This window comes from Cuculus canorus, chromosome 10 (genome assembly GCF_017976375.1).
Source record: "Cuculus canorus isolate bCucCan1 chromosome 10, bCucCan1.pri, whole genome shotgun sequence".
NCBI lineage: Eukaryota > Metazoa > Chordata > Aves > Cuculiformes > Cuculidae > Cuculus > Cuculus canorus.
This window is the reverse complement of record NC_071410.1, coordinates 9,982,066-10,005,000: the sequence shown is the minus strand read 5'-3', so window position 1 is coordinate 10,005,000 and position 22,935 is coordinate 9,982,066. Positions and strand designations below refer to the sequence as shown.

Genomic DNA, 22,935 nt, shown 5'->3' with positions numbered 1-22,935 from the left:
TGTCCAACCCACTCTCTCAACATCGAGGCACCCACTGGCACCCACAGCCGCCGCTGAGCATCCCCCGAGAACCAGAGGCCACCACAGCACCGACTGTCCCCCGGGTGGTTCCCGTGGGAGCTCTGTTGTCCCTCTGGCCACGCTCTACTGCTGTGGGCATCCTCCCTGCCACATCCCATGCAAGCTGGGCACCTGCACCATGGCAGGGCTCCACTCTCCACCCCGGGGGATGCCTCTGGGCGCCCCCAGCACCCCCAGCACCTCGATCTGCTGCTGCAGGCTGCCCGCTGGTGCCTTGAGAGCCACAAACACTTCGATTTAATGTGTAAAAGTGCAGCTGGAAAAAGGCAAACAGCCTGTCAACTATTAACCCAGCTCCAAGGTCCCACCGTGCGGCACTCTGTGCAGCCCCGCAGCCTGCCTGGACCTGGTGACCCTGCCCCACACTTGAAGGTCCCGCAGGGGCTGTGGGACCCCACTCCCCATCCCACAGTCCCCCCATGCGGACAAAGGTGGCACCGTGGGGCGGCAGGGTCCCCCCATAGCAGGGGGCAGCGAGGGGCTGGGAGTGTTGGGCGGGGGGCACCGGGCGTTATGGGGGGGTCAGACTGGGTGGGGGGCACTGGGCAGTATGGAGTAGTGGGCAAACTGGTGGGGTGGCCACCAGATAGTTTTTGGGGAAAGGGAGGAAACTGGGTGGGGGGAACTGGGCATTGTGGGGAGGTCAGACTAGTAGGGGGCACTGGGCAGTGCTGGGGGGTCAGACTGGGTGTGAGGCACTGGGCAGTATGGGGGGGTGGGCAAACTGGGGGAGATGGGGGCACTGGGAAGTATTGGGGGGGGAAGGGGAGCAAACTGGGTGAGGAACACTTGGCAGTATGGGGGTTCAGACTGGGTAGGGGGTGCTGAGTAGTACTCAGGTAGACTGAGTGGGGGGCACTGGGCAGTATGGGGGAGTGGGGAGAATGTGTGGGGAGCACCAGGCAGCCCCGGGGCGGCAGACTGGTGGGCACTGGAGGATTTGCGGGCTGGGCTAAGTTGGGGGGCAATGTTGCGGGGGGCTGCAGGAGCCAGGCTTGGGGGGCAGTGGGGATCCCTTGAGCCAGGCTGGGGTCCCCGTTGTCGGCAGCAGGGGGCGCTGCGGAGCCGGGCCGGGGCGCGCCGGAGCGGGGGAGCTCAGCGCGGGGGAAATGCCCCAAAATATAGCGAAAATAAGAGACAAAAACACAGGAAAGAGGGAGGAGGAACCAGGACGTTGCTGTCCAGCCCGGTGCCACAGCGGTGTTCTCACGGGGAGGGTGGCTGTGCCTCTGCCTGCCGTCCCCTGCAAAAGCCACGAGGTCAGGACGCGAAGCCGCTGCTGCCTCCAGCGCTCCCAGGACTGCCCCGTCCCCCACCACGTGGGCCAGAAACGGGCCCTCTGTTAATGACGTTAGTCATGAGGTTAATTTGGTGCCTGAAGTTGCGGCAAAGGGCTCAAGGACGTGGGCACATCGAACGCAGACAGGCTGATGAGATGGGCAGGGTGAAGGCGGCATCCGGATGGTGGGATGGGGGTGACGCCACTGCTGGCACCTTACTGGGGTCAGAGGTCTCCTAGAACAGCAGTCTGCATCCGTAGGATAGAGGAAATCGAGCTCCAGACATCACTGAAACCCCTCTGCTGCCAGGGTGAAAGGATGCTGCGGAGCAGATACTCAGAGCCCCCTTCCCTCTGCCATCCTGCCCCTGGCACGGGTGACCCAATCCGTGGCTCAGCCTCGCTGCTGGGCTTCCAGGCTTGGGCTGAGGGCAGCACAGGCATCCTTGGATTCAGGCTGCTGCCCCCAGAGAGACGAAACCCTCTGGTTTGAGTCAGCTCTGCCGGGAAGGGCATTGGCAGCGGGTGAGTACAGAAATCCTTTGTGCCACTGCAGCATGGGACAGAGGGGATTGCAGTGCGCAGCGTAACAGCTTGTCCTGCCCGCCTGCAGATCTGCTGCCCTCCATCCTGAGTGCATCAGGGATGGGGGGATGAAGACCAATACGCTGTCCTGGCGATGCTGCCGTGAGGAATGGCATCCTGCCTTTCTGGCAGTGGCTCCTAGAGAAGGCAGGGGCCAGGCACAGGTCCCTTATCCCCTCCCTATGCCAGCGACACCTGTGCAGTTCAGTTTCCATACGGTTCTCTTTGCCAGCAGCCTAAACATGTCCCCTGAAGATGAGAATGTCCCACAATCATCGCACAGGTGTTAACTGCACATACACTCTGGGGTACAGCATCCCCTGGGCTTTGCCAGGTCTCTCCGAAGAAACACTCCTGGTGGTCAAGGACACCCTGGATAGATGGCAGGCTTAGGAGTTTTGCAAAGGCAGTACCATAATAGCAACGTGTCATCTGTCACCAGCTTGCCCTTGGGGTCTTTGCTGCGGTGACCATGCCGGCACATGAGGACAGCAGGCAGCAGAGGCCATGCAAGGAGGAGAGGTGAGGACAGAAGGGCAAGGCAAGCCCCTGTTCTGGGGCAGAAAGGCATCTCCCCTCCAAGAGGGCATTAGGCACCACAGCGTGGGCAGCTGGCACCGATGCTGGTGTCACTGGGCTGGGCCACTGGCGGCCAGGCAGGGCTGGCCCTGCTGCTCGCACTGCAGCAAGGCAGCTGCTGTTGGAGCTGTGCTGCGGAGCACTGGCATTTCCATGGAAACCCAGCCCTGTGGCCTGATGTGCGGTTTTTAATCTTGGTTTCTCTTGCAGCCAGTCGCTAAACGGGGGCACCCAGCACCTGTGAGAGAACGTCCTGAGGCTGTGGTCCTGGTGCTGCTGAGTGAGTTGCACCAGAGGGGCCAGCAGTCGGGGCAGCGCTGGATGGGGTTGCGAGTCAGGGTTTAGGGTGGGCAGCCACCTCCCTGCCCAGAGAGCTGAGCCCGCAGGGAGCACCTCTGCCCATCAAAAAGCCCAGGGGAAGGTACCCTGTGTCCCTCTCCATCTGTCCCGTGGCAAGGGGCTGGCTGGCATCCCAGGCTGCCCCCTCAAGCCATGCCCATGCTGCCTGCCATGTGCTGCAGCTCCCGGACACAGGGCTCAGGCTGGTGGGGCTGCAGGACCCCCACACTGGGCAGTGCTGGGGACCACGGGGGTCTGGTGCAGAGGCTGAAGCACGATGCTGAGCAGAGGATGCCATGTGCCAGTGGGACTGCAGCTGCAAGGGGCCCCCGGGAGAGCAAGGCAGAGCCCCCCATGCAGCCCCCCGCCTGCCCCCCACCCGCCCCCCTGGCCCCTGGCTCGGGGCCTCGGTCCTGGCTCTCCCTGCATGCTGCCTGGAGGCGATTCAGGCCCCTCGCCTGGTTTCCATGGCAACTCCAGTTGAAATTACATTAAAAAGAAATGAAACCAGCAGCTTTTCTTGTTGGCAAGCAGGGGGAGGGGAGCTGGGATGGGAAAGACGGTGAGGGGAGAGGGGGAGCTCGGTGGGAGGTGGCTGTGGGGCAAGTGAGCTCCTACATGGGGTCCCAAGTGCTGGGGGAGGCAGGGACAGCAGGGCTGGGGACAGACAGACACCCCCCGGTTTGGCACCCAGCGCTGGCAATCCTGGGGTCCGTGGTGCTGGCTTATATGTGTGCTGTGCTGGGGGTCCAGCACCCCAGCCTGGTGGGGTGACATTGCAGTTCTCCTGCTGCCGCTGCAGTGTGGGTGCCAGGGTCATGGGGACCATTGGGACCCTCTGCCACCAGGCACGCCACAGCCAGGGTGGCTCTGAGCCAGCACAGGGCACCCCACCCAGCCCAAGGGCCCCCAGCCTCTTACACACTCCAAGAAGAGGCAAGACACACCGCTATTAAAAATATCACTTCTGTTTTATTTGTAATTTGTTACTCTGCGCGGGTGACAGGGTATAAATACATTCTCCAACGAGCATCCTCACCCTCAGCCCTGCCCGGGGGTAGGGGCTGGGGCGGGGTGCAGGGCTGGGGGTGCGCTGACCCCAGGCAGTAGGGCCAGCCGGCACCGGTGCGTCACGGCTGCCAGTGCGGGCAGCGTCTGCCAGCCGGACCGTCTTGCACGGGGGTAGAGGATACAGTGTCCCCTCAAGGACTTGTCCTTTCCCCCTGCCTCCCCAGGCCCCAGGTGCCAGCACCCACCATGGGGGGCTTAGACTGGAGTGCCCCATGTGGGCTCCCCGGCAGCTCCTTCTCCACACCCAGCTGCACCAAAGCCCCTTGCCTTGAGCCCCGCCACCAGCAACGGAGTGTGGTCCGGTGGCCACCACCAGCCCAGTGGGTGCTCCAGACTTAGGACGGGTGCTCCCAGCCCATGCTGGCTGCATCACCTGAGCGGCCCCGCTCAAGCAGCATTGGCCGAGGGATCTATCCCAGCTGCACGCCCTGGATCCCAGAACCGGGGTCACCCCGCGATGAGGAAAGGGCCCAGTGGGAGCAAGGTGGAAGGCAGAGTCGCTGTCAGCACATGGCTCACCCTGTTCCTGCCCACATGTTGGCTCTGCTTTTTCGGGCAGTGACGCAGGCAGGGAGGGCACAAGGTGACCCTGGGGCAGTGGTGAAGGGAGGTGGGATGCTTCTGGGGGAGCAGGGCAGGGTGGGGACCACCGGGACACGGTGCCAGGGGGCTGCCCTGGGTTGATGGGGTGGATGGACGGTGCTCACAGCGGGTGATGCCCGCACAGGGCAGTGGGTGGCACTGGTTGTTGGTAGCAGTGGCGTGGGCTGGGGCGCGGGGTGCTCGCGGGCAGGCCATCAGGTAGGCTATTTGGCTGAGATAGTGGGCACAGGCGACAGAGGAGGGAGAATATCAAAAATACAAAAGAGCGCGGCCCCACGGCACAGGAGGCAGTGCCCTGCCTGGTGCCTGCCCGCGGCAGGTGGGGGCCACGGGGGCCGGCACCGCGCGCACACGCTGGCTTCTAACTGGCTTTTTATTTTATATCAAGAACACTTGGTTTTAAAATCTTTACAAAGGACAAAACGCGGCGACTCCGTTAGTGTGTAAAGAACTAAAGATCTGCTTAAAAAACGTCTCTGCAAAGAGAAACGACTGACACAAAAGAGATTCTCTGCAGCGCAAAGAGGGGCAGAGGTGCCAAGTCTCCAGGCCAGGGCGTCACTCCCAGGGTCCCTGGGGTCCCCAAGCCCCAGCACTGGCCCCAGAACCTGTACCCAGCATGAGGCCGGGTCCCCGGACCCTGCCCGCTTCCTCTGCCTATAGCACCATGGCCCAAGGCCACTTCTCGACACAGTGAAGGAGCCTTTTCCAGGGCACTCGGGATGCCAAGCCACCTGGGGATGCCTGGGCACCAGCTGCGAGGGATGCCTGGTCCCAATCCTTGTCAGTCCTGGGGTGCTCGGTGGGCAGAGTGCTGGGGATGCAATTGCCCTGGAGGGAGACCCAGCCCGGGTGTGGGGAGCCCTGTGGTCACTCCCAGTGGGGTCCCTCCTGCCCACCTGTGCCGGTGCGTGGGCACAGGGACTACGCCGTGTCCTCCCTGCACCCCACCGGCATCCCGGGGCGACCCACAGGGCCCTCTGGCCGGGAGCCGGGAGAGTCAAAGCACTTCTCAAAAGTTAGACAGGAATGAAAGAAAGCGCTGAGAGGAGAGCGGGGCATCTGGCTGTGTGGGGACCCCGCAGGTCTCCGGGCTCAGTGCCGTACCGTCCATGGGCGCTGCCCTTCCGTCTGGGGGCTCTGCCAGCCCCGTCGGTCCCTCTGCCAGTGTCTGCTGCGTGCGTGTGCGTGCGTGCATGCGTGTGCGCCAGCAGCGGACAGCTATACCCTGGTGGTGGAGTGTGAGTGCGGGAGCCCCGTGCTGTTGAAGCCAGCAGTGAAGGTGTTGTAGGGGTGCAGGGTCTGCAGCCCCACCAGCGAGTTGGGGATCATGGTGATGGTGTTGGGGGTCATGAGCGGGATGTCATCTGGAGAACGGCGCAAGGTGAGGGTGTAGTCGGGCAGAGCGGCCAGGCGCAGGGCGTCGTGGGGCGGCACAGCCTCGCACTCGTGGTGCCCCTGGCTCACCTGCAAGGAGGGCATCTCCTCATCAGGCGCGTGGGTGATGTCGTTGGCAGCGCCACGCTGGGGGCTAGGCTGCCGGTGTGTGTCCTGCCGGCGCTTGTCCTTGCGATAGTAGAGAGCAGCGAAGGCCAGCACATTGAGGAAGAGGAGGGAAGCACCCACGGCGATGGTGACACTCAGCTCAGTGGAGTAGTCACGGGGGCTCTCAAGCAGGGTGCCCGCCTCCTGCTCTGGGCTCCACTTCTCCTTACCATTCTCGCTGTTGTAGGCAGGTGAGATAGCCGGGCGCTTGGTGGTCCAAATCTTGCCGTTGGGACGGCGTGTGATGTGGGAGTTCTGCGTGGTATCAGGCGGGGGCACTTTAGTGGTGGTGGAGGTGTAGTGGAACATATCATGCAGGTTGTACAGGTGGGGGACTAGATGCTTCCAGAAAGCCACTTTGGTGGCACGGTAGTGGTCGCGTACTCGTGGCTTCAGCCCAATGTGCAGATACAGCTGGTCACGGGGGTTGTACTTGGACCAGGCCACCTCCTCAAACCGGTTGGCCTTGGTGTGGATGAACTTGGTGTCCTGGGGGACAGGCTTGTTGGGATCCCTGTGAAACACAGGCAAAACAGAGGTAGCGCTGGGAAAAGCTGGGCCAGAGAGACAAGAAGAGAGAGACAGATGCAGAGACGGAGGCTGGGGGAACCGTTGACAGGTCACCTGGCACTGGGTGGGCTGGTGGAAAGTCCTACATGGCTAGGCAGCACCCCAACCCTTCGTTAAGTCTCACCCACAATAACTGGCCCCAATCGACCTCCCCTGCGCTTAGCTAGGTCCTGTCCTGAGGGCTCGTAGATGCTCAGCTTCTCACTGTATGGTCAAGGCCCTGACCCCAATGAAGGTGCAGCACACAGACCTCTGGGCATAGGAGCTCAGCATCCCACACCAGGTATGACACCACCACCACCAAAGCATGGTCCCAGTGAGTGCAGACCCCCCAGGCACAGCAACCATCCCTACTCACCCTGTCTTGGCAAAGTTGGTCCAGTAGGTCATCACCACAGCACTGAGCATGACATCATTCTTGGAGAAGTTGCAGGGAAAGAGGTCTGTGGGGCCAATCATGGGTATCCCGAACACATAAGGCACCTCATCCCCGTGGGCTGCATCAGACCACGCAGGCTTCATCAGGCTCTGGCAGTGGTGGTAGAAGGCGTAGAAGTAGGTGGGAGAGCCATAGCGGGCATGGAGGTCAGCTGTCACCACTGATGGCTCTACCCACTGGTGGTCAGTAAAGAGGGCCACCAGAGTCTTGCGACGTGTCTCGGGGTTGTCCCTGTCAGCCCAGTCCGTGTACATGAACTTGATGGTCTCCCGCAAGGTGTCTTTGCCCTCGGGGTAGCCGTACAGGTTATCTACAAAGTTGGAGACCGAGTAATCAAAGTCACTGCCCGAGACGCCATCCTCAGGGTCCACCACGCCCTCCACGAACTTCAGTCCCTCGCCCTGGTTGACCCCCAACATGATATCATAGTTGAGGAACTCGCCCTGCTCCATCAGGATCTCCGGGTCATCTGGAATCACATCCCCATCAATGACTGGCCCAAAGGCCACGTGGTAGCGAGCAGGCTGGATGTCTTGCTCCACCAGCTCCTTGGCACTTTTCTGCCGCAGGCAGTCTACCATGTCCACTGTGTCCAGCACATTGCAGCCCACCTTGTCAGCCAACATGCTGGTGTACTTCACAGGCTGATAGTTCACTGCCCAGCTGGAGAGTGCAGAGCCACTTTGGATGATGGCTCTCTGGAAGAGACCTGGAAGACAGGCAAGAAGCAGAGGAAGCTCACAGCTGGGTGAGTGCCATTCCAACACCCTAGCGCTGCAGTGCAGGAGGCAGCATGGAGAAAGCATATAGGCCCTTGGAACCCAGTGCTCCAGACCATGTCGGGCCTTGACCCAGGTTGTGCTGCCCATTCAATCAGGCTCACATGGGGGCCCATCTTAGGGCCACCACGAGGGTGGCAGGGTGACAGCTGCGCATGCAGTGGGTGCTCCCGGCAGGAACCAAGGGCTGCTGCGCTTCTTGAGGATCCCATTGCAAGGGATGGCCTGGCATCCCTCTGTCCCAGCGTATGGAGGAGAGGGGCCGTGGTTGCATCACAGCCTGGCCCTGCTGAGCAGCCCACAGTGTCCCAGCCACCCCAAGGACGTGTTGCCTGAGCCCCGAGGTGCACATGCTGCTCCCAGCTCAGCACCATCCTCCAGCCCAGAGTGGCACTGGCTTCACCAAGCAGCCAGGCTGCAGGCTGGCAGCAGTGGGAGGGTTAATGCCTGCTCAGAGACACTTAACCCTGCATGTCCCAATGTCCCACCCCATCGCTTTGTCAGGGTCCCCCTCGTCCCCCTCCCTGCTGCTTCCTGCCCAGCTGGGGCTGCTCGGTGCCAATCCGGCCCCGCAGGAGCATGCTGCCAGATGCACAAAGAGGGCCTTTCTGCCACTGGGAACACAGAGGGAGTGGACTTTCGCCCTGGAAAACGGGGCCACAAAGGCCCTGGCCCAGGCGGAGGAATGCATGGCTGCGCTCCAGCCCCATGTCAATGGCGCTTGTGCTCAGAATACAAAGGGCAGCAAGGAAGCAGAGCCTCCGGGGCGGTGAAAGGCAGCCAGGCTTAGGTGCACCCTGGGGTCCCTGCTCTCCAGCCAGCCTTCTCCTGCACCCCAAGTGCTGCCTGTGCCCTTGCTGGACCCCATCACTTGCTTGTTGCGAGGGATTGTCTCAAGTGGTCCCTGATTGGTGCTGGCACAGCGGTGTGGTGGCCACACGGTTTCTCCTGGCCCTCTGAAATGCAGAAGGCCTGTGCGAGACCCCCTGTGCAACCAAGGCCATGCCATTCTGCAAGGGAGTATGCACCTGCCTGCAGCAGAAGCGTTTGGAGGCTCCTGGCTCTCAGCCACCATGTCCATAGCTCTTGTCTGCACGCACAGTCCTCACTCTGCCAAGTACCTGACGTACAGTCCCATGCGCTGGGACAAAGACAAGTCACAAGCTCTGTTTGTCACCTCCCGGTGCCCTAGAAAGCTGTACCCAGCCTACGGGCTGGAGACTGGCCATGGGCTTGGTTGATCTGCGCCATCATCCACATGACAAAGAGTCAGGATGGGGGTTTCCTGACTCCCAGGGAATGCTGTCCCAGCAGCAACTATCACTCCCTACCAGCAGTATCACTTCCCAGATAGACCCACCAGGCAGGCTTTCCCCCTGCCCATCCATGCCTGGGGAATCACCAGCAGCTGGCGTCACCAACAGCTGGTCAGGTCCCTGATCAAACCCCTTTGCTGTGTCTCTGCACGGCTGTGTCCTGACACAGGAGGACCCAGGAGGCTGCAAGAGCCCAGACTTGGCACATCCTCTCCCTCCGTCTGAGACACGACAAGCACCACTATCACCACCCTGAAGCTCACCCCAATGTCCTCCAGTCTACTGGGACCCAGGCAGAAAGATGCAGCTCTGCCTTCCCTGCCTGTTCCCCTCTGTGGAGTCCCTCTCGATGCAGCCTGTATCCTGCAGAGCTGGCTGCCACGGCACAGTGGAGCCAAGTGGTGGGACCAAGGCTCTACAGAAGGGTGCTCAGTGCTGCAGGCTGCCACCAGCTCCTGGTTTGCCCTTTGCTTTGCACTGTAGCTGAAACTGGAAACACCTCCGAGGTTGTCTGGGCTGTGTTTTGCTCAAAGCGAGGTGCTAGGTATCTTGTCCAGCTGAGGTCTGAGCATCCCTGGAGCTGGCAGTGAAGGGCAGCAGCCACCACAGAGCAGGGGATGGGGCAAAAGAAGCACAAGAAATTCGCCTGGCAGCAACTGCTTATGCCCTGGCATGGCTGGCTGCGGAGGGAAGCAGCACTTTAGTCCTTGGCGAGGAATCCACCTGCCTACAAGGGCTGAGGCTGGCAGGGGAGCCATGGGTCTCCACGGCAGCCAGACATAGCGTGCTCTGCACCAGCCTCCAGTGTCTGCCTCTCACAGCGCCTGGCAGAGCAAGCACAAATTAGCAGCTTCATTAATAGCACTTGATCACTATGAGTTTTATTTTGATGCGATAAAAACAAACCCGCCTGGTCTGCAGGCTGCATCTTAAAGCAGCTCCCCCGCTGTGCTCCAGAGTCGGTTGCCTCATCCCTGGGGAGAAGGGTGCTCCGACGCAGGTCATTTTATGGCCATTTGCTTTGATGTGACCCTGGCTGCAGCACCGAGTGCTTCCCTCCCACATCAGCTCCTCTGCCATAGCAGCGAGGGTGCCGACACTGCTGTGGTGCAGGGGGATCATATCACATTACAGGCATTGGGACTGGATGAGGCAACAAGGGATATGGCAGGCAGGTGCAGGGTTGAGTGGCAGAAAAGCTAGTGTCACCTCAAACATGCTATACTGGCACAACAGTACTTTTCATGGCTGGAAATTTGAGGAGCATCCCCTCCAGTCCACTCTCTCTGTGCTGCTCCCTCCATCCCAGGCCCATCTGGGGCCACCTGAGCAGCCAAGCACACAGCCTTGCTTCCAAAGAGGTGTCACCATCTCACCATGAAAACCAGTCTGCAACCTTGGGTCTGCCCTGCCAGAAGCACCGTAACCCAGAGAGGAGACTCCTGGACCAAGATCACCTTCCTGTGATCCCCATCTTCCTCCCAGGCACTCCTATGATGGACAGGAGCACCCTAAGAAGCGTTGTGAATGCATTACACCCAGCGTTGCCTCTCTGGCCTTTCACACTCAGTATGGGCAGAGAAAAACATTTTTCTTCCTGCAGGAGCTTTCAGCCTGTAAAAGACTCCCCACCCCTGCGCCCATGCTGCCCAGGGTGTCTGTGCACGGGCAGGAGGACATGCAGAGCCCCAGGGCCTGCGTGGGTCCCCACAGCCACAGAGCATCCCCTGACCTGCCAGAAACGAGTCTGCAAAGATCTACCCGTGCTCCTTGCCTACACACTGCTCAATTTACCGTCTAACACAAGCAAAGCATCTTCTGGCTTTAGCTGTCAAAAAGCATCTCCTCCTGTGGGCTAGGAAGCTGCTGCCTGCCCCGCACAGATCCGGGTAGCTGGGAATTCTACCCCAGGGGCCCCAAAAGCCATGAGGGAGCCCCAGTCCTGCTCTGCTTTGGCATTGCAACATTGGCAGCAGCTGTATAGATATAACTCACATTTCCCATGTTCTTGAGCTTATTGTAGTCTACTATCCATTAACATTCGTCCAAGCCACCTGAAGAAGATGGGGCAACAGCTCCAGGAGCATCCTGCTTAGGAGCTGGCGTGGGGGAAGCAGGATGACAGAGGGGCTGACTTCAGGCACCGGGCACTCATACAAGAACACAGACTGAGCACAAGTGTCCCGAGTGCCCTGAGGCAGCAGGGAAAGGTGCTCATCCAGAAAAGATGTGTCCTGAGCAGGGAACAACAGCTCCATACACGTTGTCACGTTTGGATCACATCAGATTTACCTGCCTGTTTGTTTCTCACTGCTTTAGACAAGGTAGGGCACCAGTGACAGTGACAGCAGAGCCAGCAGGCTGCAGGACAGTCGTGGAAGTCTGGGGACCACCATGGACCTAATGTGGGAACACCCAAGCTGTCAGCTTCTGGGAAGCAGCTGCCCACCAGGTCCAGACCTGCCTCTATTGTCAGGTCTGTGGGGCAGAGCATCCACCAGAGCTATGGTTCTTGGGGCACCAAGGGGAGCCCAGCAGTGGAAGCAGCTGCCCCTAGAGCAGAAAGACTTTGAACAGGGTGGGTTTGTGCTGGCTGTGTCATAGGCTCTGGCACAGAGGGAACATGGGGCACTGGTGGGCTCCAGAGCCCACTTGGGATATCCCACCACCCAGGAGGCTCTGGAGCTCCTCTGGATACTGCCATGGGCCATGGCAGCATGTCTCCTTCGTTCCTGTGTGGTTGTGAGGCTGTTGAGGGGGCTATAGCTCTTTGCGACAGTTTCAAGTGCAATTCTGTGTGTTTTTCTGAAGTGCAGACTCACACTGGTGTCCACTGTCCATATGTGTCTCCTTCTCCCCAGCACCACACTCGGGGACACAGCGCTGGAAAAGAGCTGCACCCTCATATAAAAAGCTCCTGTGACCAAGTCCCTGGCACGCTGGTCCCCTGCAGACCACATCCAGTTCAGGCTTAGCTCCAGCAATTTTCTTTAGGCAGTTTATGGAGAACACCTTTACTCCCGTGGCTATTTTTCCCCCCACCAATGCTCAATGTAAATGCCTTTGCAGGTGGTTTACAAGCATTTGACTCATGCCAACACAATCTTTTAGTGCAAATAATTCCTTTCTTTATCTAGAGTAAACACTCTGCTATATTTACAGATATCAATCATATCACTTCTACCTGTGTTTTGCTGATCGCAGTGCTTCCAGCTCTCCCAGTCTCACAAGATGGGGCCCTCCATCCATCCCGGGAATGGGCTCTAACCCAGAATGAATGCCTTTCCCAGCACTGGGATCTGTGATCCCTCTGAACTGCATGATGCCTTACGCTTCCTCCACACCTGCACGTGGGTGAGTCCAGAAGCCTGGGCAGGGCACTGGAGGAGGGGTCCTCACCTTTCCCCACACCCATGTGCTGGCCCTGGGCTGCAGCCCCAGATGCCGAGAGCACCAGCTCCATCCCTGGCTCCTATGTGCTCTGCTGCTGGCTTCTCCCTGCCCATGAGGAGAAGGATTTGCTTCCCAGCCCTTGGTTAGGCTCTCAGCAGTGACTAAAAAGCAGCCCTGCGTTTGCCAGGCTGGCTGGCAGTACCTGGGCGGGCTCCCTACCCTGGGTCAGCATCAGCAGGATGCTTGCTCACAGCCACAGCGTCCTCCAGCACAGCTGGCACCTACCTTCAGAGTGGTGGGAGAGAGTGAGCAGGCTGACGCAGGAGGCACCAATGCCGGAGCCGAAGACAGTGATCCGCAAAGGATCTCCCCCAAAGAAGGCAATGTTCTCACTGACCCAGCGCAGCGCCTGTATCTGGTCCAGCAGCCCGTAATTGCCTTTGGCAGCCTGGTCCCCCGTGCTCAGGAACCCTGCGGGCCAAGGGGAGCCCAGTTAGGAATGAGGATGCAGGGGTGTCCTGACCTCCCACCTCCCTTCTCCAGGCCTAGGGGAGCTTCCATCAGACCCTGTCCCACCATGAGATCCACTACCAAGAGAGTCCTGCAAGCTCTAAGCTGGAGCAGGGACACCGCTGAGCTCCAGCCACCCTCTGCACCATGCAGAGGGGCGAAAGGCTGCAAGCACAGCTGCCAGTCCCGGGAAGCCTCTCCAGCCAACTGCAAGCAGTGACAGGCTGATGGGAATGAAGATCTAAGCTACCTATACCACCACCCATGCTCACAGCAGGTCAAAACATCTCATGCATGCTTTGAGAAAAGCCAAGATAGCACTGGTGGCTGCCAGCAGGCTGAGTGTGTGCACAACCAATGCTTTCCACGGACCAGCATGGCCCAGAGGAGGCTCTATAAATGAAAGGAGGTGGGCTGGGCAGAAAGGAACTGACTGCAGCTTAAAATACAAAGGCTCTCAGTGAGAAAGATGCTGAGAAATGTGTTCAATAGCAAAGGGAACACCCAAGATAAGCTATCAGTGTTTCATTAGCTTTAACTCAAAGCAGAAAGCCAAAACCATGGTCTGAGGTAAAATCCAGGCAGGTAACCTCAGCAGGGAGGGAGTGGCACTGGCGCTGCTTCGGCTCTGCAGGTGTTCTGTCTGGGAGCTGCCGCACTTCAATGGAGATGACAATGGCACCATGAAAGCCTTATTTCAAGTTGTGCCTTATACCTCTTAAATTTGCACATATCTATCTTAAAGGCCTGATTTTTTAATATCGAAAGGTTGTAAATAGGCTTGTTTTTACTGAAAAGCCTGTTTTCTACCAAGGAACTGCCATCTGCCCCAAGAGAATATGGGGTCCCAAGGCTGTCAGAGGGTTGTGCCGCTCCAGGTACCAGCTGGGAGCCCAGATACTTGGGGAGAGCACTGTGCCAGGCTGGATGGCTCAGAAGAGAGATAGCCCAGCCAGCAGCTCAGTTGGAAGGAGCACTCCCCAAACCTCCACATCCCTTGCTTCTAGGGGATGCAGCAGTGATACTTCAGGCGAATCTCCTGTGTCCCAGCCCCTGGGGGTTTCTGCTCCAGTAAGCAGAGGACTGCACTGTCTTTTGACCCCATGTCCCTATTTTCTTTCTTTAGGTCTAGGTCAGCAGCACTCATGAAAATGGGACTGCTGACCTCCTCTATGTGGCACCCAGCACCCTTCAGTACCCACTCCACAGCCAGGCTGCGATGGGTGGCTGCGGCGGCCCTGGCAGCTCAGCAGACTTGGGGACAGCCCATGCCTGGGGAGGGAGAGCTGCTGGGTGCTCGGGGACAGCCAGGCAGTACTCGCTGGCAGCTCACTGCTCGGAGCCCTCTCAGGAGGAGGTGCTGGGTAAACACATTTATTATTTATTTAACTGCAGACCAATATTTGCTTTCAGCTGATCCAGGTCGTGTAAATGAGCCTTGGGGGCCGGTGCCAGGAGCCAGACCTCACTGCGACTGCCCACTGTGGACACTGCCACGTGGCATCCCAGGCAGAGTGCAGGGGCAGCACCTGCAGTGCAGCCCCCATTCCGTGGGCCCCGTGCCCCCCAGTACCCCCTTCCCAGCTGGTTCCAGCCCAGTCAGCCGTGGGGGCTCATCCCAGACCAGCCAGCTCATACCGAGCACTCCGACGCGGTAGTTCAGGGTGATGACAATCACATTCCCGTAGCTGGCCAGGACGCTGCCGTCTATCATGTTCCCTGTGCCCTCCATATATGAGCCGCCATGGATATACACCATCACCGGCTTGGCACCGCTGTCCCGGATGTCTGGAAGGAGAGGCGGTTAAACACAGGACCCTGCCAACAGCCACAGCACCCTGCCCGATGGGCAGACCAAGGACGAGGGCAATGCCAGCTGCCAGGACCAGGGAGGGGGCTTAGGACACAAACTTAGAGCTCTCCTGGGGACCACAGTGTGGACCTCCAAAGCCGACCACCACTGAACCAATCCCGCCAGCCCCAATCTGGGTGAGAGCAGCTGCCTGTGCTGTCCCCACACTGCTGACCCCTTCAGGGTTTCAGCAGATGCAGGAGAGATGCCGGCTGGACCTGGCTGCCCTTCCCTGGAGCTGGACTCTGGCTGCGTGTGGGAGCCAGAGCAGCAGCACCTCCACTGCAGGTGGGAGTTGCAGAGTCCAGTCCCAGGATGCAGCCTCATGTCCTGTGTTTAGCTGGACCCAAGCCCTCAGCTCCAGGAGTCCTGGAAGCTGGCATTGCAGGGGGCAGGGTTGGGGGTGTGCAGGACCTGGGAGGCGGGGGCGCACTGGTGGGTGCTCCAACATCTGACTCTCCCACCCTACCCTTCCCATACCCTGGGAAGGCAGAAACCTGCTGTCTGACTGCATGTGAACCCATGGCACCCCAGTGCCCCGACACAGACATGGTGATGAGGCAGACAGTGCGTGCACGTGTGCGTGTCGGGGATGTGAGCACGCATCGGATGAGGACAGGGCATGAGGCATGGAGTGAGGATGGGGAATGGGACCTTGAGGGCCAGGGAGGAAGGACTGCGGGACGCAAGGGGATGGGAAGCAGCCATTCTCCCTCTCTCAGCTGGCGCTCTTCAGGGGATGTCCTGTCCCTTCTGCCCCACTGGTTTGGGATTACTCATGGAGCCAAGCCCGGTTGTGAGACAAGAACACCTGTGCTTGGCTCCTGGTACATCTTATCCATGTTACATGGAGGATGTGGTCGCACCTATTGTGGAGGCAGTGCCAGGTCCCACACACCCGCTGTGCCCAGCCCTCTTCTGGGCCGGTGAGCCAGCACTGATGGACTTTGTCCTCCTTTGTGCTGACCCACACCCAGCATCTTGCTCAGGAGGGCTGGCATCACCTGCTGGGGCTGCCTGGCCTTGGCTGCCCTGGCCAGCCACTGCTCCCTGCCTGTGTCCCTCACTGCTGCACCACTGTCCTGGCAGCCAGCCCCTGCCACGCTCCTCCTGGGCTGGGATTCCTGGGGCACAGCCACATCAACTCAGCGGGAATGCCCAGCTGGGGTGAACATGCTTCCTTGCACCCACCCAAGCCCTGTCCACGTCCACTCCTCCCTGCGGCTTGCCCATCGCAGCGGGCTGCAGGGCAGGCTGTTGAGTACCTCTGACCATCCCCACCTCTAGCTGTGGCCTGCAGTATGGCTAAGGACGGGGGGGGGATCTTCCTTCCATATAGAAAACCTCTTCCCTCCAGGAGAACAAGGATACGGCAAAAGCTTTTTCCTATCACCAGGATGCAGCCAGGCAAAAGCACAGACCTGGGAAGGACAAAGCGCTTCTGGCTCCTCCAGGACAGACACTGCCTACGGAAGGACAACTGCGTGAAATGTGGAGGGCAGGAATATTGTTGCCTATGCCTGTGTCCTCTCCTCCGTGCCACATGCTCTCACTGGCACACAAAGGGGTATCCTCGCAGCAGAATGGCAGCAACGTGCAGAGATGTACCAGGGAATAAACAGCTCCTGCTCTGTGCAGCACATGTTAGTGTGCAGGCGTTTAGCATAGTCAAGTCACTTAGGCTGAATGCCAGTTTACACTGTGGTACAACAGAACCTGGGGCATGGGTTAGTGGGAGAAAACAACGGAGTTTTGGTACTACCAAGGAAAAAGCTTTTCATCTGTTTCCCAGATCCTAAACACCATCTGCCAGGCCACACTCGAGTTGTCTGGGACTCCTGCGCACCATGAGGTTTTACTGTCCTCAGCATGTCAGGGCTCGACCCTGGCCGACCCTTCCTCCTGCCTCCTCTTCACATTCCTGCAGCCAAACATATCAACTCCATACCCTGCAGATGGACAACCCCATTTTACTAAAAATAGATTGTTCTGCAGGTTGCTTAGCCTTAGAGTACATCTAGAATCACATCTGCTTGAAAAGCCCACTCACTCTGTCTTGGCTGGTGCGGACGTTCTGATTGCAAGCAAGACCTTGCTCACATTGGATGGAGAAGGACAGAAGCTAACAGAAACCACGCCCAAGCCGACTTCAGGTCTCCTGGGCATGGCCAGGTACCCTGTGGGTGCCAAGGCTGCCAAGTTGCTGTCACGGCCACCCTGTGGTAGGGCAAGGTTGAAGAAGGAGGTTGTTGGCTTCCAGCTGTGTATCACTGACTCCAGAGGGATGAGGCTGGAGGTGGGATGTGACAGGGCTCAGGGTGAAATGGGACTAGGTGCCTGAGTGCTCCTTTCCTCCCAAGCTTCCATGCTTCCTCCCTGCCCTCGCTCAAGTGGAGCGGGAGAAAACTTCTCCTAAAGCAAAAAAACCCCACAAGCTTCCCCCGCCGTCCCAAGGAGGGGAAGGACCCGGGTGCCCTGCACAGCCGGCCAGCCTGCCCCCGGCCCTGCACAGCTGCCCAGCACGGCAGACGGACACACACAGGGCTCCCTGGGGATGGCAGTGGATGGCGGGCAAACGGAGTTGCTTTGCGTGTCATGCAGTGGCAGCCTCGAGCACAGAAATACCTTCGTCTTCATCCCCGTCATTATCGGCTAAGTCCTCGCCCTGTTTCTTAGCGCTGGCTCCTAGGGACCAAACACGAGGAGACAGAACAAAAAGGAAAACGAAAGGAAACAAAAACATAACAAAAAAAAGAAAAGAAAGAAACAAAACAAACAAACAAAACAAAAAAAAAACAAAACAAAAAAAAAAAAACAAAAAACAAAAGAGAATTCAAAAATAGCATGATAGGAGAGACGATGGGGCCAGGCCTGCGCCCCACAGCACTGCTGGCTACTCACACTGCACCTCTCCCAGAGCCACGGTGGCGCAGGGCGCAGGCAGGACCGCCCCGGGAGCTGCACCAGGATGCCACTTCACCTGGATCCTTCCCAGATCCTCCCTGGGGAGCACCGGGGCGGTGGGGAGGAGAGTAGGTTTGGGGCAGCATCAGCGCTCAAAGCACTCACCGATCCTCCTGCATCCCTGCCTGGCCCCTACTGGCTCGCCTCAGCTCCCTGTGCTGGGACAAGGCTCCCTCTCCTACCTACCGCCCAGGTGCGAGCAGAAACCCTGCTGCCACCAAAACAACTGTGGCCTGCCACCAGCAGAGCTCATGCGAAGGATTGCCCTGGTGGCCACCAACCACCAGATGGGCTCCTGGCCATCACCCCCACGCGCTGCGTGGCCCTTGTGGTGCCTGGCATGCCTACGCCGCAAACCACGGGTGCTGCAGCGTGCACCCACCACAGCACACTGCAGGAAGCCATCTCAACGGGTGCTTCCGTGTGCTGCTCTGCTCCATCCTGTATCAGCCCTCTTCTTAAAAGACTAGTTGAATGCTTCACCAAGGATTGCAAAGGCACCAACAAACTCTCCCTGCCCAACGCAAAGCCCTAAAAATATCAGGTTTTGTAATGCCTTGAACACTTTCCAGTTGTTGCATGGCCCTCAGCCATGGTATCAGGGCGTGGGCCAGCACGGCAGCCTCAGTCACACGTGGTGGGAAGCTGTTATGGATGGTGTGTACCTACTGCAGTGCTTCCCAAGCCGCATGCATCCAGCATGAGCCAGGAGAGCTGCCCTGTGGGCTGGCAGGGAGCAAACGCGATGCAGACCTGTACCAAGACCCCCTTGCTGGAAAGGGTTGCATGCCCTTGTGGGCACAAAGCCAAGTGGTGCCATGCCTGCATCCTGCAGCCCCGAGGCTGTGCTTTCCTTATCCCCTTAGAGCTGCAGACCAGCGCCTGTGGTCCTCTGCTCCCGGACACCTGAACCAAAGAAGTTCCCAAGGTGATGGTGACCTCAGGGGTGACAGCAGGGTCCCCCCTTGGCAGGACTGCCTGTGCTGTGCCCGCACTGCCCAGCGACCTCCTGCAGATGCAGGGCTCTTAGGTCCTGCTAGCACCTGGGTGATCCCAGGACCCTGCGGATATCACCAACTGGCCCCATCCACAGTGAGGGTATTGCACAGCCTCCGGCAAGGCTCCTGTGAGTGAGGGGAGGCCCCGCGGCTGGATGAAACTACAACGATGCGAGCATGAAACTGGCCAGAAAGATGAAATTGGGGAGTTGTCCTCATTGCCACTCTGGGAATGGGATCCCACCATTGGATGGGTGGTGGATAACAGAGATGGCAACAAGGAGGGAGACAAGATTTGAATTTAAAAGGATTTTGTAATGGGTGAGAGAGGTCTGAAACACCTGTGGGGCAGCTCAGCCGGGGCAAGAGGCTTGTACAATACCTTAAACAGCCATGGCCTGCTGGAAAAAGTCCAGAGGAGCAACAACCAGAAGTCTAGAAAAATCCAACAGGTGAGAAAAATTTGCTGGAGGCTGGATCACGTGAATCCCAGGAGCAGAGGAATGATGGGAGCTATAGCCAAATTCCAACACATGAAAGGCCACGGTGAGGTGGAAGAGCAACTCCCTCTCCACTGTGTGGAGCACAGGCATCCCTGGAGCTACACAAGGCAGCTTGATGCTAGACTAGAAGAAAAGACTTCCTGGCAGAAAAGCGCTGGAAGACGTGGCCTTTAAGACCAAGTGAGACACACTGCCAGGAAAAGGTGAAGCAGAGCTGCTCCTGCCCAGTGCAGGGATAGATCAGCTGATTCCAGAGCCATCCTGATTTTCTCTGACTCCAAGTCCAGCTCCTGACCTATTCCTTCCATGCTCCAGCCCTGCCTCCTGGCCTCCTGCTTCGCCGTCCCCAGAGTAACCCATCAATCTCCTGTTTTCACCCAACACCACTCCATCTCTGCCACCTCTCGCCCCAGCACCTCGGCCTCAGCATCCCCCCTTCCTGCGTGCTCCCTCCCCAGCCCACCCGCCAGCTGCACACACTCGGCAGGGCGCGTGTAGCTGCCCAATCTGTTTGCAGGAGGCTTCAAGCTTGACCTACTGCCTCTCCATTAGGAAGAGCTGCAAGCCCAGAAAGCACTTAAATGATGAAGTACTCATGCAATATTTGCTAACCGGTGCTATGCGCCAACCTCTTTGGTACTGCTCAGGGATAGAGATTTTTCTCTAATGAAGACCACAGGCAGTGAGCTTTCATCCACACCATGTACTGGAGCTGGGAAGCCTATCACAGACAGCTGGAGATCCCTTTCTACTGCTGAGGGCACTGGTGCTGTTAAATCCCTGGAACCAGCTGGGCCACAGCCCTCCAGCCTGGTCTTCTCCAGGAGACAAAGGTCTCCATGCAGACAGAGATGGAGGAACCAGCTATGTGGAGCCACCAGGCTATATGAGAGGGTAGGGGACAACATCCCTGTGATCTGAGCTACTGCACTGACTGAGCAGGGAGGAATCTGGCTGGAGACTGCTGCCCCAGAGCTTAGGGATGGCTGGGACAAGCCTAAACCAAGCCAAGCTTCACGCACCACAGAAGGGATGGTAGGAAGCAGCACTGGGAAGCTGAGCGAAGCAGCAGTGCAGTAACACAGGCCAGGAGGAAGGGGAACGTCAGCGGCACGTGTGCATGGCGGATGCAAAGCACGAGCCTTCCCCATCATCAGGAATGTGCCAAGGTGGCTGGGGTTACGGCAAACACAGGCTGCTGCAAAAAAGTGGGCTTTTTGCCTCTCACTATGTTGTACACCTCCACAACAACCCACCAGTGCCCCACTGCTCATGAGAGCAATTACAGCTTCACTACCCTCAGCCATCCCTTGCACTTAGCTTCATTACCTCCCTCCACAGGGTATTGGCATGTTCAAGGACACCCATCCCAGGAGATCTTCCTCTGCATTGACAAAGGCCACCACACAGAGACCTGCAGCACCTGCTCTCATGGGTATGGGTTTAAGCCTGTGGATTGGCAGCCGGAAAAACTGAAAGGACTCGTGGCTCTTACTGTCCTTACCCATCAAAAACTCTCTCCAGTAACCCAGTGTGAATGCCTGTTGTGACGCTTCACTTTAAGCTGACTGCAAAGTGACATTGTTCAGGCTGATAGGAAGGATGCATATACTCTTATCTGAAAGCTATAGGAAGATTTAAACTCAAGTTCAGTAAAAAAATAAAATCACTTTCCCTGAAACAGGGGAATCCACACTGGATTTATGCTGTCTTAAGTAAACCATGCCAACAGCATTGACACCAGCACAAGCGGAGATAAAGGAGGAAGAGGAGCCTCAGTCCTTGGAGCCTTTGCACTCAGCATAGTGTGGATAAGAGAAGATCAGGAACCTGAGCTGACATCTTTCCACATTTAAACGTCTGCTCAGGGTGGCCCCAGGCAGCCCCAACACCCCTCCCCAGTACAAGCTCCTCCAGGCACCCTATTCTATGAAGCATCAGTGATGCCACGGGAAGCAGAAGCCCCCAGCAGCACTGCCACCACGTCTGATGGCCATGTGCACGCAGATGCACGCATGCTGGTGGCTACACCAGCTCAGGTGTTTCTCCAGGAGCAACAAGGAACTGGACTGGGATTGATGACAGACATTGAGCCTGCTGCTGCACAGCCCCATGGGCAGGGGCAGCTCTCCTGGCACCTGTGGCCCCTCCAGCCATCAACCCTTGCTCCAGGACTGCAGTGCACCTTGGTGCTGCCCTGCCCCTCCCTGTCCCTGGGTGATGCAGAGGAGTTATCTCCCTCTTTGAGCAGACTCCATAAAAGCACTGCATCTTCTCTCGCTCTGCTGCTTCCACCAGCACAAACACCTGCCCTCACCTTTGCAAATTGCTCCCTGGCGCGGAAGTGGAGTGCCAGGGCGGTGGGCTGCTCCCAGCCAGCGCTCCAAAGCAGCAGGCTTTGCAGCAAGCTGGTGAAAAGCCTTCCAGCAAAGGAGCACTGCAGTAGTCGCGCAGCCGTAGGGAAGCCTCAGCTGGTACTCAGATAAGTTTGCTTCTTGGAGAGCAGCAGAGAAGCCACAACACTTTTCCCTGCAGAGCAGCCAAAGCACATCCCAAGCCTAGGAGCTGCTGGGAACTCCAGGCATCCTCGCACAGCAGAGAAAGATGCTGGACTGCCACATTTGTCTCTGCAGCATCGTGAACTCTGCACAGCCCCAGCCAGAGAAATTAGGGCAGTCGCTAGTCAAAACCCGGGAGAGCTGCTACTTGCAAGGCAGCCACACTTCTCCCCTCTAAAACTGACATCCACCTCCTCACGCCCTGCAGCAAGGCCTGCCCATGCTGGCTGGCGGTAAAGGGAAGCGGAGAGCATCCCAGCACCCATCACCGCTAAGCACAGGCTGGAAGAGTTGGCAGCACAAAGCGAAGGGCAGAGCTGCGTTTTGCACGTATGTGCTGTACCGTGTGTGTGTGTGAACATGCTCTTTGGGTGGGCAGCGTTATTTACACCACAAAACCTGAGCTTCAGCTGAACCTCAGCTCCCCTATCGAAGTGCATGGCTAATTATTCGCAAAGCATCACTGCACTGCCTTGCTCCCAGAGAAGGGACCAATGTGTATGGAGGAAACTGGCATGTTGGAAATTTCCATGTAGGAAATTATTGTGGGCTACTGGGCAGGGAAGCAGGGAAGTTTCTTGGTCCCAGGGATAAACTCTGACAAATTCTCAGTCCTTTGGCTGCTATGAAATACACTGGGCTTAGGAGTGGGAGAAATCATGAAAACTCCAATCATCTGGGAGCTGAGGCTTTTTGAAGCATCAAAATACTGCACAGCTGCCTGATCTGTGAGAGGAGAGCTTATTCACCACTCCTGTGTGGCCTTAGAAATTACAATCAAGAATATTCCAGAATGAGACAATGTTGAAATGACACGCAGCCCAAGGAAATCAGCATTGTGGGTATATTATCCTCACCCCAAGCATTCCTGACCCAGGATACACAAGGAAGGGGTAGGGAAGCCTCTGTGCCTCATCACAACTCAATTAATTCAAGCCAATGGCCACCAGAGCTGTGGCCGGAGCCGAAGG

The 22,935-nt window shown here is 58.1% G+C and overlaps 2 protein-coding genes across 7 annotated transcripts in view; both read right to left on the bottom strand.

The window, feature by feature from the left end:
- The window catches only part of GJB1 (gap junction protein beta 1), a 4,041-nt gene extending 3,706 nt beyond the window's left edge, over nt 1–335 (bottom strand). The window contains exon 1 of one of the 3 annotated variants that reach the window (XM_054075959.1): nt 262–335. The gene's annotated coding sequence lies outside the window, so the exon portion shown is untranslated. Of the gene's footprint in view, nt 217–261 lie in introns of those variants that run through there. The other 2 variants (XM_009571964.2, XM_054075958.1) reach the window with 2 other exon arrangements.
- Nucleotides 336–3,815: 3,480 nt separating this feature from the next.
- NLGN3 (neuroligin 3) overlaps nt 3,816–22,935 on the bottom strand; it is a 41,828-nt gene continuing 22,708 nt past the window's right edge. For 2 of the 4 annotated variants that reach the window (XM_054076052.1, XM_054076053.1), the window contains 5 exons: nt 17,567–17,626; nt 14,728–14,877; nt 12,865–13,050; nt 7,011–7,800; nt 3,816–6,596 (listed from right to left, as the gene is read on the bottom strand). In XM_054076052.1, the coding sequence (XP_053932027.1) occupies nt 5,759–6,596; nt 7,011–7,800; nt 12,865–13,050; nt 14,728–14,877; nt 17,567–17,626 (2,024 nt within the window). In that variant the 3' untranslated portion in view covers nt 3,816–5,758. The remainder of the gene's footprint in view (nt 6,597–7,010; nt 7,801–12,864; nt 13,051–14,727; nt 14,878–17,566; nt 17,627–22,935) is intronic. The other 2 variants (XM_054076054.1, XM_054076055.1) reach the window with 1 other exon arrangement.